The 13,460-nt window shown below is 41.8% G+C and overlaps 1 protein-coding gene across 2 annotated transcripts in view; it reads right to left on the reverse strand.

Annotated features, from left to right (window-relative positions):
- Positions 1-3,038: 3,038 nt before the first annotated feature.
- Positions 3,039-13,460, reverse strand: part of ENOPH1 (enolase-phosphatase 1) — a 47,687-nt gene continuing 37,265 nt past the window's right edge. For both annotated transcript variants that reach the window (XM_075861302.1, XM_075861293.1), the window contains exons 5-6: positions 5,929-6,052; positions 3,039-3,421 (exon numbers count right to left, since the gene is read on the reverse strand). In XM_075861302.1, coding sequence (XP_075717417.1) covers positions 3,282-3,421; positions 5,929-6,052 — 264 coding nt within the window. In that variant the 3' untranslated portion in view covers positions 3,039-3,281. The remainder of the gene's footprint in view (positions 3,422-5,928; positions 6,053-13,460) is intronic.

The following is a 13,460-nucleotide window of genomic DNA, read 5'->3' on the forward strand; positions in this document are numbered from 1 at the left end:
GCTCACGTGCACTCCATATGCTGCGGGAGTTAGCTGTTTTACAGCCGAAACTCAGGAGCAGCGATCGCACTGTTCCTGGATGTTTAACCCCTCAAATGCTGACGCCAATCGCGACCGCAGCATCTGAGGCCTTATAATTAAGTGCAATACTTTCACTCATTCCATCACAGGGAGGGAGTTAAAAATCAAACATTATCTTACATGTAAATCTTCTTTTGTCGTTCACTTGTTAAAATGTCTCTGCAAATTATGGTATGAAGGGGAGACCACTCTTGAACTGAAGACTCGGCTCAACAACTATCGCTTTACGATCAGGCATAAGAGATTAGAGCTACCGGTCTGTAAACATTTTCCCGAACTAGGCCACACAGATAAACAATTGAGGTTTCGAATCATTGACCATATTCCATCTTTGAGACGAGGTGGGGACAGGATGACTTCCCACAAAAAGAGGGAACTTAAGTGGATTTTTAGACTTAATGACCTTAGACCCTATGACTTGAATGCAGACTTCAAGCTGGATGGTGCAGGTTTGTGGTGACTTGTCCTGTGGTCCACAGCTCTATGTATCCTTATCTTCCCCTTATGGGTTTTGATGAGTGTTGACATCAAAATGAAATTTTGAACGGTTTTTCTTCTTTTTCTAGAGAATTTTAGTTCTAAAGATGACACCGCTCTGGACACAGACAGCGTTTTTCTGTACTTCGTCTTTGGAGAATCCCTCTAATTTTTTATATTTTCCAGTTTGGCATCTGTACCTCTATAATCTTTCTCTATCTTTGTACAGGATCAATCGATTTGTTTATTATTGGCTATAACATTATAATATTTGTTAATATACAACACCATATCTATTTATTGTGTCTTTTAGTGCTTGAGAGCGTACCTCGATTCCACAGTGGTTACACCACCTCTTGCCTTTGGCTTCCCATCTATATGCGGATAAGCTAGATCAATATTTGAATCAAATAGAAATTCCAACTTTGACTTGTCATGATAGAAATTTATTGTAAGCTCCTATCTCTTTATTGGATCTTAGAGAAGCCTTATCCAAAGTATCTAATACTAAATCTCCAGGTACAGATGTAATACCATTCAAGTTTTATAATAAAAAAAATAATAGGGACCTAATTTTGCCTTGGCTATTGCAGACTTTTGAGGAGGTTTTAGATTCTGGGACCCCATCAGTCTTGAAAGGAAGCCGTTATCGCCTTGATTTTCAAGCCGGAGAAAGACCCACTTTTACTTAATTCATATAGACTCATTTCTTTGATAAATTGTGATAAGCTTTTTAGCGAAGATCTTGGCATCGAGACTTTCCAAATGTATTACTAATATAGTGCATTCGGATCAAACAGGTTTTATGCCTGGAAAATCATTTAATAATAATCTGTCTAGACTATATTGTAATCTACAGGCCCAACTGCTAAACCCTGATATGGTCCGAAAAATACGGTATAAGACGCATAAATTGTAGCATAAGAGAGAAAAAAAAAGGTTTTGCCTTTAACTGTACATTTCCTGGGTAATATTGAGACAATCGGGTACCACAGTGCCCCCAATACAATGCCAGCCACAGTGCCCCCATAACCATGTCAGACACAGAAATACAAGCTATTGGCAGCTATAGTGCTTTCACCCTCCCCTGAAATCACCAGACATCAGATATGTGGAGGCAGGGGTTAATGGTGTTGAATCTGTTCTTGTGGCTCTGTACATAGGAGGGGGCGTGGCTAGAAGGTCCTTGCAGATCAGTACCCGCAGATTTACTGTGCCGTGTATAAAACGTCTGGGTTATCTGCTCACTGAACAGTCAGATTTGACAGCATTGTGTGTAAAATGACACTGTTAATGAGCAGATAACTCTGAGATCTTTCATACACAGCACAGGACATGCTGCTTCCATTTCACTGCACTGCAAGGACCTTTGATGCTCGGAGCTCAGTCGGTTTCTTCATACACTGGCAGCTGTTTGTCTTCAGGAGATAAGACGCAGCCGCTTACAACACAGATTCTAAGATAAAAACTGTGTTTTATAGTCCAAAAAATACAGTCAATGTCTCAAAATTATCCTTGGACGCTTCCAGGGCTTTGGAGTCTGTGGAGTGGAATAGCTCTGGGTATTGATGAGAGTCCTCTTCAGTTCAAACTTTTGTAAGTGGATTCGGATACTGTACTCTACTCCAGTGATCCCCAACCAGTGGCCACGGACCAATACCAGCATTTGGTGCTGGGCTGCGGTATCTGCCCCGATGGCCGCATGGAATTCTGGGCTTAAAACCGCACCAAACTGTGGAACAGTTTATCACCCAGAATGTCAGCTACGGAAAATTGCTAAGCATTTAGCCGGCCGTCCTCCTAGGATGACGTTTCATCCCAGGAGACCGCTGCAGCCTGCGATTGGCTGCGGCGGTCACATGGGATGAAACGCCATCCCATGAGGCCAGCCCTCTGACGTCATCCAGGCCGGCTACAGTTGAACCCAATTCTGAAGCAGGGAGCCATCAGCTCCCTGCTTCAGAATTAGTTCAGAGCGGAGGAGCAGAGGGAGCTCCTCCGCTCACCGAGGACTCCCCAGGTACAGTGCTACTTTAAGCGCTGTGCTCGGGAAAGCCCTTGACATCACTGTTCATATATGGACAGTGGCTACTCCTTGAGCGGAATCCCCGTTGCCGATGATCTGGCAGAGGATATCGCTCCTAGGGGAAACCCCTGAGGTCACTGTCCATATATGGACATTGACGTCAGGGGCTCCTCCTGCAGTGGAATTCCCTGCCCGAGTCGGCAACGGGGATTCCGTTCAAGGAGTAGCCACTGATGTCAGGAAGAAAGTGTGTGTCTGCAATGTGGATGCCTCCGGGGGAGGGGAGGATTGAGATTTAAAAAAAAAAAAAGGAAGAAGCACTAAACATTTATAAAAATACAAAAAAACACATTATTTCTCTTCTACAGATTTGCATCTAACTAATTAAACTAAAATACTTATACATCTTGTCGTAACAAGGGGTTAGGATGACATTTTTCCAGGGCTGGAGACATGTTTTCCATGTTCATTTATTTAACAACAAAAATATAGACGTAGTAACAGCAGATCTTCAACCAATTGACAAATTTCTCATGCAAACAACCGTTCTACTAACATAAGCATACTAAAACTTGTCTGATTTGCTAATAAATACTTTTTACGATCGTTGGGAAATGAGGCAGTATACTAATTAATTTCTTTAATTACATCTGAGGAAAAACAAAACACTAATAATGATGTCTGATGTATCCTTAGATCATACTGTAGAAGACAGCTTAAGCTGATCAAATGATGTTATAAGATGGTATTTTGACTTCACTTCATCTGTCAGTGGAGCATTGCCAGGCCTTACTACTATGGCCACATGCCCGCCCGCTTGTCTCGCAGCCTCTGCCTCTATAGAAACAAAAACAATATTAAACTCTGAAATGAAACAAATAGTAACCATTATTACAAAATTAATGCTATGTGAAACTAAAAACAAAAAATTTGCCAACACGTTGCAATGTTAACTCCAATAGTAGTAGTATATAAAAGACGTTAAGGGTATGTTCACACGCTTACTAAAAAACATCTGAAAATAGGGCGCTCTTTTCAAGGGAAAACAGCTCCTGATTTTCAGCCGTTTTTAAGTCACTCGCGATTTTCGCAGCATTTTTTACAGCCGTTTTTCTATGGAGTCAATGAAAAACAGCTCCAAAAACATCCCAAGTGACGCACTTCTTTTTCACAGACATCTTTTCACGTGCCGTTTTTTAAAAACGCCCCGTTGAAAGAGAACATCATATTTCCCATTGAAATCAATGGGCAGATGTTTGTACGGGTTCCGCTTCAGATTTTTCAGCCGTTTTTCAGGACGTTTACGGCCCGAAAAACGAAAGAAAAACACTGTGTGCACATACCCTAAAGAGTTAAAAAGTAACGGCAAATGTAAATCATGGATTGCCTTGCATAGAGGCTCCACGACGTACATTTATGTCAGGAAGATTGCATAAGCACAGCAGTTGTCCCATTCACAGTTGTCCCATTGAATGACAAGCCGACTGTTAAAACCTCTGTCAATGGGAAAATGAAAAGAAGTAATGGCTCTTCGAATGCAGCGATGAAAAATAAAAATGAAAAAACAGCTTGGCCCTGAAGGTCAAAAATAGGCTGATCCTTAAGGGGTTAACACTATTCTCAAACAAAAATATGAGTGGATTTGTAATTGAAACTGTATTCCAATGTAATCCTAGATGCCGAGGTGCATTGCCGTAGGACGTGTACATTTTAAAGGAATTACCTCCCACCGATGATATACTGTACATGTTGACATAAACTTGGCGGATGTAGTTTAAAGCGTAAGTAAGAAGCTAAAATATATTATTCAAATATAATGTATGAAATGTGTATAATTTGGAGGTAACACCTCGTGCCCCACATTAATAAGTGAAAGAAAGCAGATTTTATTTTTTTTATAGCGTTCACATCATAAAGGACACTATAAATTTGTTGTGAAGGTTATTACGGTTGCAACGATACCGAATGTGTTCTATTTTATTTGTGTAAAGGTTCAGATAGCACCAGATACGTGGAAGGGTGAGGTTTTGCACGGATAGGGGCCCAACCCAAACATAAATATAAAAGAGTATCCGGCACACCAATATAGAAAAAAAGGTATTTTTTATTTTGTTTCTAATGCCAGTGGCAGAGTGCGACGTTTCGGTCTAGGTGACCTTCATCAGGCACTGAGCCGTGCTGGGCAACTGAATTGACGAGCGCTAGTGGTGCTGATAGCGGCTGGCCGCTGTATCATGGCGCACTAGAAACAAAATAAAAAATACCTTTTTTTCTATATTGGTGTGCCGGATACTCTTTTATATTTGTGTTCTATTTTATGTACTCACACTTTTATTTAAATTTTTTTTTATTAAAGGTTACTTTATTTTTTTTAACTTTTTTATTTTTAAACTTTAATGTACTGGCATAGATCTATAGGTCAGTACATTAGCCTGTGTACTGGCAGTTGTTACGACATACCTAAGTAGGCCCTAACAACTGGAAATATGGTCAGACAGCCCTGGGGTCCTTCAATGGACCCTGGGCTGTCTGCCCATACATGGTATGTGCCTCGATCCTGTCACAGGGATTCCCGGTGATGTGATCTAAGTGGCATTGCCCGATTCTCATTTTCCCCTTGAATGCTGCGGTCAGCTTTGATCGCAGCATTGAAGAGAATAGTGTCGGAGATCAGGTTTCTCTGATCTCTGCCGCTAGAGCGGGGCTTCGGCTGTGTAATAGTCATTGCCCCGCTCCGGCCAAGTGTGCGCACGCGTGGTCAGCATAACGTGATGTGGCTGGAGCTGCACTAAAGATCAGCGGCGCTGGATCGGAAGACAGAACATGGGGGTGTTTTGCAGTGTGCCCACATTATGCTGACCGCACGCACACTAGTCAGGAGCAGGGCAATGGCAGTATTACACCCCGCTCTTACTACATTCATGTGTTACAACACTAAGCTGTTCGGCCACACAGCTTAGTATCGAAATACATGAATTAAACGGTATTGAATAGTTTGAGGGTGCACGGTATCGAAATTGTATCGATATTTAGATGCATCGTGCAACCCTAGCACTACGTAATACTTAATTCCCCCTATGGTGGCGCTGTAGAGAAATTGAACATTTACTGCCAGGTTTACCCACAGATTACAGCTGATCACTTGTATCATAATCATCATTATTAAAGAACCTTTTTAGCTTGAACTACTTTGTGTCAATTTTGACCATGCAATACTAGAAACCAGCAAAATACTATGCTTAAAAGGGAACACTGCCGAACCAAAGGCTGCTTTTAGATAAACTCACCCGGCTACTGGGAGAATATCGCAATACCACTATCTAATAAATAGACCGACTGCTTACCCTTCGTAATGTCAGTGAGGAAAATAATATTTTCAGTGGAGCATCCAATTTGGTTAGCAATTCTTCTATAGCTCTCACTCTCCACTTTAGATCCAATAGTAGTATCAAAATGGCCATGAAGCAACTGAAAAAAAAAAATGTAAGTTATTTCCTGAAGGCAACAGTAAGCTTGTATGCCCCTTACCACAATGTTTCAGCATGTGGTCTACAAAGCATACTGTCCAGGCCTTGGTAACAAGATTATATCCTGCTCCTTTGGCCCGGCAGCAAGTTTGCTACCAAATTTGCTGCTTATCAGTTATCATGGTGTCACACTGCAAAAGTCTGAGCCACTGTCCTATATAACGAATCCATGTTAGACATCGTTCAAATCTGAGTCAGGGCTTCGTTCAGGGGTTCTGTCTGAGCTTTCCGTCAGGGGAACCATAAACGGAACCCTGACTGAAACAAACCGAAACCATAGGTTTCCGTTTGCATCACCATAGATTTCAATGGTGACGGATCCGGTGCAAATGGTTTTCGTTTGTCTCCGTTGTGCAAGGGTTCCGTCGTTTTCACGGAAGCAGTAAGGTATTACTTCCGTCAAAACGACAGAACCCTTGCACAACGGAGACAAACAGAAACCATTTGCACCGGATCCATCACCACTGAAATCAATGGTGATGCAAACGGAAACCTATGGTTTGTCAGGGTTCCGTTCATGGGATCTGCTGACGGAAAGCTCAGACGGAACCCCTGAACGGAGCCCTGACGCAGATGTGAACGAAGCCTTAGTTCCACTGAACAAAAATTAAGATGGTCTGGGCACCAGTGGACATGCTGCATCCCTAGAGTACCTGGGTGAAAATATAAAGGTCTGTGAATGAGGGACGCTGGATCATACCTGTCATTCCTACCTGGACATCTCACTAGTCTCAGAAACGAAGGGCTCAGGCACACGGCCATATAGGGCTCCCATTGAGGGGCATGGGGCCTCTACTGTACCTCTGTAAGTATCAGGTTTCATATACAGGGGTTTTTTTTTTTGTAGCATTGCATCTAGATTATGTCTACATGCGCCACCTGACGGAGCCTGTACGACAGCTCAAATAGGCCCGTGAAGCTCCGTACTAGAGAGCCATATGGCCTCTGTGCACTGCGTTACAGACTCCGTGCACACAGCTCTGCCACTGCATGAGCCCTAACACGATCACTAGGAATTTCTGTATTAATAACCATAAATAGTCTATCTTTTAGCGGATTCTCTCTTAATAGATAATGCAGCATTGGTTATCTGCACTGCGGAGACTGAACTTGTATATCATTTAGGACATGCCTGGGTTGCAACCTAAATTTATTATTACAAAACTATAGTAAGAAATCGTAGAAAGGTTCAGGTTATCTGAACTGATAGACAAAGTAAGGGAAAGAAATTTGGCAGCAGTCACACCATGAATGAATATACTTTTAGGTGGAAAAACTCAAGTAAATTTAAGCATGATGTCTCTCGCAGTAAACAATCCCCATAGCGTTATCTTTCAATACCAAATGCTGTACCAGGAAAAGCATGCAATTTTGTCAGTTATAAGAGGAAAAATTGCCTATACGTATATTGTATATTATATATATATATATATATAGTTTTTTTTTTATTATTACTTTTTTTATTTAGGGTAAATAAAATAATCAGAAATGTGTATATTCAGGCGTGCTGTTAACTCCAGAATGGTTGTGGGTTTTTTTCTGGGCTCCTGGGAATTACCATATGCTACATATTATCCATTATAAATGAAAAAGCATCATCTCCCTCAAGCAGTTTTTGGTGTGACAGAGAGGTCACATTTCCCCTTTTCTGTTTTTAGCTAAAAGGCCATGTATTGACACTGCACTGATATACAATGCTAGTTGTGGCACTGCCCATTTTTAAATGTAAACAGGGCAATCTAAAGAACCAGTCATGTGTAAAAACATAAGGTTACACCTTTTACTATATGTTTAGGCCCCCTTTGTGTGCATATCCTGACGTACGATGCTTTGTCTGATCGGATTAGATTTTTACACTACAATAACATGGTTTCTCCCAGCCATTCATGACCTTTTATACCCGCAGGAGTCTCATGTAAATGAATGTGATCAGTCCTACCACTCACATAGCCAAATCAATAAAGGGTGAAGAGAATTGACAAGCTATGTTATTGAGAAACAGGATTATATGCATCAGATTCTGTGCCTGAAGGTCATGTCCAGGGGTCACCATTACATCACAGGACTAAAGATGGCCATACACGTTCAGATTACAGTTCTCTCTCCCAACTCCACCATTAACATGCACTTGATATCAATGAGGAGAGGGGAATAGATGTGTCTGGCAGAGGATTATGTCCCGTGGCTACAACGGATCGGGCAGGTTGAAATCCAACAAGTCCAATCCCTCTTCCCCCTGACATCTGCCGTCGAGGGACTGTCAAAAGGCCTCCATACAAATATGAAATATACCAAATGTATATGACAAGCTTTACATATACAGTACTGGGACTAGAATACCAATGTCCCAAAGAAGTGTGGCATTGTGGAAGTAAGGTATTCGGGTTAACAACAGTCGCACATGATTTTAGGGTGAAGACCTTGAAACTGAAGAAATCTTTCACGTCTTGTACACACAGCTATATATTTTTAATAAAGGCCCTTTTACACGGGGTAATCGGCAGAACGATCGTTCATTCGCAGTCATTGCCCGGAGTAAACATTACTAGAGATGAAATGAGGAAACGCTCGTTTGTCAGTGATAACATCTTTTATGTAGGTATAAAAATGATCATTTGTCGGCAGCAAATCCTCTTGTTTAACCCCTATTTAAAAACCCAAGCTATTTTTTAAGTTTTTCCATCGTCGCATTCCAAGAGCTATAACTTTTTTATTTTTGCATCAACATTGAGGTCTTGTTTTTTGCGGGACAAGTTGTATTTTGTAATAGCACCATCTTGGGGCACATATAATTGATTAACTTTTTTTGGGGGTAATAGAAAAAAAAACCCCAGCAATTTCACACTCTTTTTTTGCGTCCTTAACCCCTTCCCGACATTTGACGTAACCATACGCCAAAGTCGGGTAGGGGAAGTATGGAACTGGCTCACGGAGTGAACCCGCTCCATAGGATGCCGGTGTCGGTACAGCCGACACTTCAGAGTAACGAGCGGGATCGGGCCCCCTCTAACAGCTCATCGCGCCCCCCTGCAACGAAATCGCGCGGGGGGGGGGGGTGATGGTTGCTATGGCTGCCTCCGGCAGGGCTTAACCCCTTAAGGACGCAGCCTAGTTTTGGCCTTAAAGAGGCTCTGTCACCAGATTTTGCAACCCCTATCTGCTATTGCAGCAGATAGGCGCTGCAATGTAGATTACAGTAACGTTTTTATTTTTAAAAAACGAGCATTTTTGGCCAAGTTATGACCATTTTTGTAGTTATGCAAACGAGGCTTGCAAAAGTCCAAGTGGGTGTGTTTAAAAGTAAAAGTCCAAGTGGGTGTGTATTATGTGCGTACATCGGGGCGTTTTTAATACTTTCACTAGCTGGGCGCTCTGAAGAGAATTAACATCCTCTTCTCTTCAGAACGCCCAGCTTCTGACAGTGCAGATCTGTGACGTCACTCACAGGTCCTGCATCGTGACGGCCACATCGGCACCAGAGGCTACAGTTGATTCTGCAGCAGCATCAGCGTTTGCAGGTAAGATCGACTTACCTGCAAACGCTGATGCTGCTGCAGAATCAACTGTAGCCTCTGGTGCCGATGTGGCCGTCACGATGCAGGACCTGTGAGTGACGTCACAGATCTGCACGGCCAGAAGCTGGGCGTTCTGAAGAGAAGAGGATGTTAATTCTCTTCAGAGCGCCCAGCTAGTGAAAGTATTAAAAACGCCCCGATGTACGCACATAATACACACCCACTTGGACTTTTACTTTTAAACACACCCACTTGGACTTTTGCAAGCCTCATTTGCATAACTACAAAAATGGTCATAACTTGGCCAAAAATGCTCGTTTTTTAAAAATAAAAACGTTACTGTAATCTACATTGCAGCGCCGATCTGCTGCAATAGCAGATAGGGGTTGCAAAATCTGGTGACAGAGCCTCTTTAAGGCTCAGAGCCCATTTTTCAAATCTGACATATTTCACTTTATGTGGTAATAACGTCGGAATGCTTAAACCTACCCAAGCGATTCTGAGATTGTTTTCTCGTGACACATTGGGCTTCATGTTCGTGGTAAAATTTGGTCGATATATTCAGTGTTTATTGGTGAAAAATTGCAAAATGTAAAGAAAATTTTGAAAAAATTGCATTTTTCAGAATTTAAATGCATCTGCTTGTAAAACAGACGGTTATACCACCCAAAATAGTAACTAGTTCACATTTCCCATATGTCTACTTTAGATTGGCATCGTTTTTTGAACATTCTTTTATTTTTCTTGGACGTTACAAGGCTTAGAACATAAACAGCAATTTCTCATATTTTTAAGAAAATTTCAAAAGCCTTTTTTTTAAGGTACCTCTTGAGTTCTGAAGTGGCTTTGTGGGGCCTATGTATTAGAAACCCTGATAAAACACCCCATTTTAAAAACTAGACCCCTCAAAGTATTCAAAACAGCAGTTAGAAAGTTTTTTAACCCTTCAGGCATTTCACAGGAATTAAAGCAAAGTGGAGGTGAAATTTGCAAATTTCATTTTTCTTGCTGAATTTCAATTTTATTCATTTTTTTTTCTGTAACACAGAAGGTTTTACCAGAGAAACACTACTAAATATGTATTGTCCAGATTCTGCAGTTTTTAGAAATGTCCCAGATGTGGCCCTACTGCGCTCGTGGACTAAAACACAAGCCCTAGAAGCAAAGAAGCACCTAGTGCATTTTGAGTCCTCTTTTTTATTACAATATATTTTAGGCAGCATGCCAGGTTTGAAGAGGTGTTGAGGTGTCAAAACAGTAGGAATCCCCCAATAGTGACCCCATTTTGGAAACTACACCCCTCAAGGAATTCATTTAGGGTTGTTGTTACCATTTTGACCGCACAGTTTTTTCACAGCACCTATTTCAATTGGGCTGTGACATAAAAAAAATGACATTTTTTCCAATAAGATGTAATTTTTTACCAAAATTGCTTATTTTCACAGGGAACAAAATACTCAATTTTGTTGCCCAATTTCTCCAGAGTGCATCAATACCCCATTTGTGGCAATAAACTGCCGTTTGGGCCCATGGGAGGCCTCAGAAGGGAAGGAGCGCTGTGTGTTCTTTGGAGTACAGATTTTGCTGGTTTGGTTTTCGGGTGCCATGTCGCATTTGCAGAGCCCCAGAGGTATCAAAGCAATGGAAACCCACCAGAAGTGACCCCATTTTGGAAACTACACCCCTCAAGGAATTCATTTATGGGTAATGTGACCATTTAGACTCCATAGTTTCTTCACAGAACTTATTTGAATTGGGCTGGGAATTAAAAAAAAATATATTTTTTCCAATAATATGTCATTTTAGCTCAAAAATTCTTATTTTCACAAGAAATAAAATACTCCATTTTGTTGCCCAATTTGTCCCGAGTGCAGCAATACCCCATTTGTGGTGATAAACTGCCGTTTGGGCCCATGGGAGGGCTCAGAAGGAAAGGACCACCATTTGGCCTACTGGGGATTTTCTAGTGCGAAGTCATGTATGCAGAAGCCCCTGAGGTACCAGTACAGTTGAAACCCGCAAGAAGTGACCCCGTTTTAAAAACTACACCCTTAAGGCATTCATCTAGAGGTGTAGTGAGCATTTTGACCGGAGACCTACACCCCATAAACTGTAATGTGGGTTCTCCCGGGTATGGCAATACCCTATATGTGGCTGTTATCAGCTGCCTGGGCACACAGCAGGGCTCAGAGGGGAAAGACGAGGGGGGATAAGCTGTGCGGAGTGCATCAGGGCAAGTAAAATTGGGGTAAATTATAAACCAAGGGATGTATGATAAATTTTAAAACACTTTCATACAGAGCTCTGGTTATTCGGGACACGTGTCACATTGATATATTGTGTCATCCATTATCGCCCTCTTATAGCAGACTTTGCACCTCTTTTGACTTTTTCCCTTCTTGCCAGTTTGGGGAACTTCTCCTGGAAAGTGTTGCCCTGGTACGATGCGTGTGGGCTCGCTTCCAGAAGTACTGGGTGCCCCCCCCCTTCTTGGTCCCTAAAGATTAGGTTCTTGATAATCACCTCTTGAAATTCCAGGAAAGTTCCCGTCTGGCCTGCACATCGACGTAGCATGTACGCATTGTACAATGCCATCTGTATGATGTGCCCGGCCAGCTTCTTATACCACACCGCATGGCGCTGTAGGGCTTCAGGGCTTGATCTTACAAGTCCACACCTCCCATGTACCTATTGTAGTCCAGGATGCAGTCTGGTTTGGGGGTGGCCTTTCCTTCATATATCCTAAACCTGTAGGTATACCCTGATGCACTCTCACAGCTTATACATCTTCACGCCATACCTTGCCCTCTTACCCGGCAGGTACTCGCGGAATTGAACCCTCCCTTTAAAATGTACCAGGGACTCATCAATAGAAATACACTTCTCGGGCGTGTATGCTTGGGAAAACCGGGCACTGGAACGGTCTAATAGGGGTCTCCGTTTATACAAACGGTCAAAACTGGGGTCATCTCGGAGTGGGCACGGCTTATTATCAGTATAATGTAAGAAGCGAAGTATTGCCTCATTTATTTATTTTTTTAGGTTCCAGTTCAGTTCTGAAGTTGCTTTGAGGGGCCCATATATTAGAAACCCCTATCAAATACCCCATTTTAGAAACTAAACCCCTCAAAGTATTCACAACAGCATTTAGAAAGTTTATGAACCCTTTAGGTGTTTCACAAAAATTTAGAGCAAAGTAGAGGTGAAATTTACATTTTTTTTTTGTCAGAAAATCCTCTTTATACCATTTTTTTTATAACACAAAAGGTTTTATCAGAGAAACGCAACTCAATATTTATTGCCCAGATTCTGCAGTTTTGAGAAATATCCCACGTGGCCCTAGTGCGGTAATGGACTGAAGCACCGGCCTCCGAAGCAAAGGAGCACCCAGTGGATTTTGAGCCCTCCTTTTTATTAGGCACCATGTCCGGTTTGAAGAGGTCTTGTGGTGCCAAAACATTGGGAACCCCCCAAAAGTGACCCCAATTTGGAAACTACACCCCTTGAGGAATCCATTGTAGTTTTCTTGGGGTGCATGCGGCTTTTTGATCAGTTTTTATTCTATTTTTAGGTGGCGTGGTGACTAAAAAACAGCAATTGTACGATTGTTTTTTTTTTCGTTTTTTTTACAGCGTTCACCGTGCGCTATAAATGACATATTCACTTTATTCTGCGTGGCGATACGATTACGTCGATACCAGATGTTTATAGTTTTTTTTTTATGTCTTATGGCGTTTGCACAATAAAATACGTTTTGTAAACAATCATTCACTTTTTGTGTTACCTTATTCTAAGAGCCAGAACTTTTTTATTTTTCCATCAATAAAGCCGTGC

Source organism: Rhinoderma darwinii, chromosome 1, assembly GCF_050947455.1.
Source record: "Rhinoderma darwinii isolate aRhiDar2 chromosome 1, aRhiDar2.hap1, whole genome shotgun sequence".
NCBI classification, from domain to species: Eukaryota; Metazoa; Chordata; class Amphibia; order Anura; family Rhinodermatidae; genus Rhinoderma; species Rhinoderma darwinii.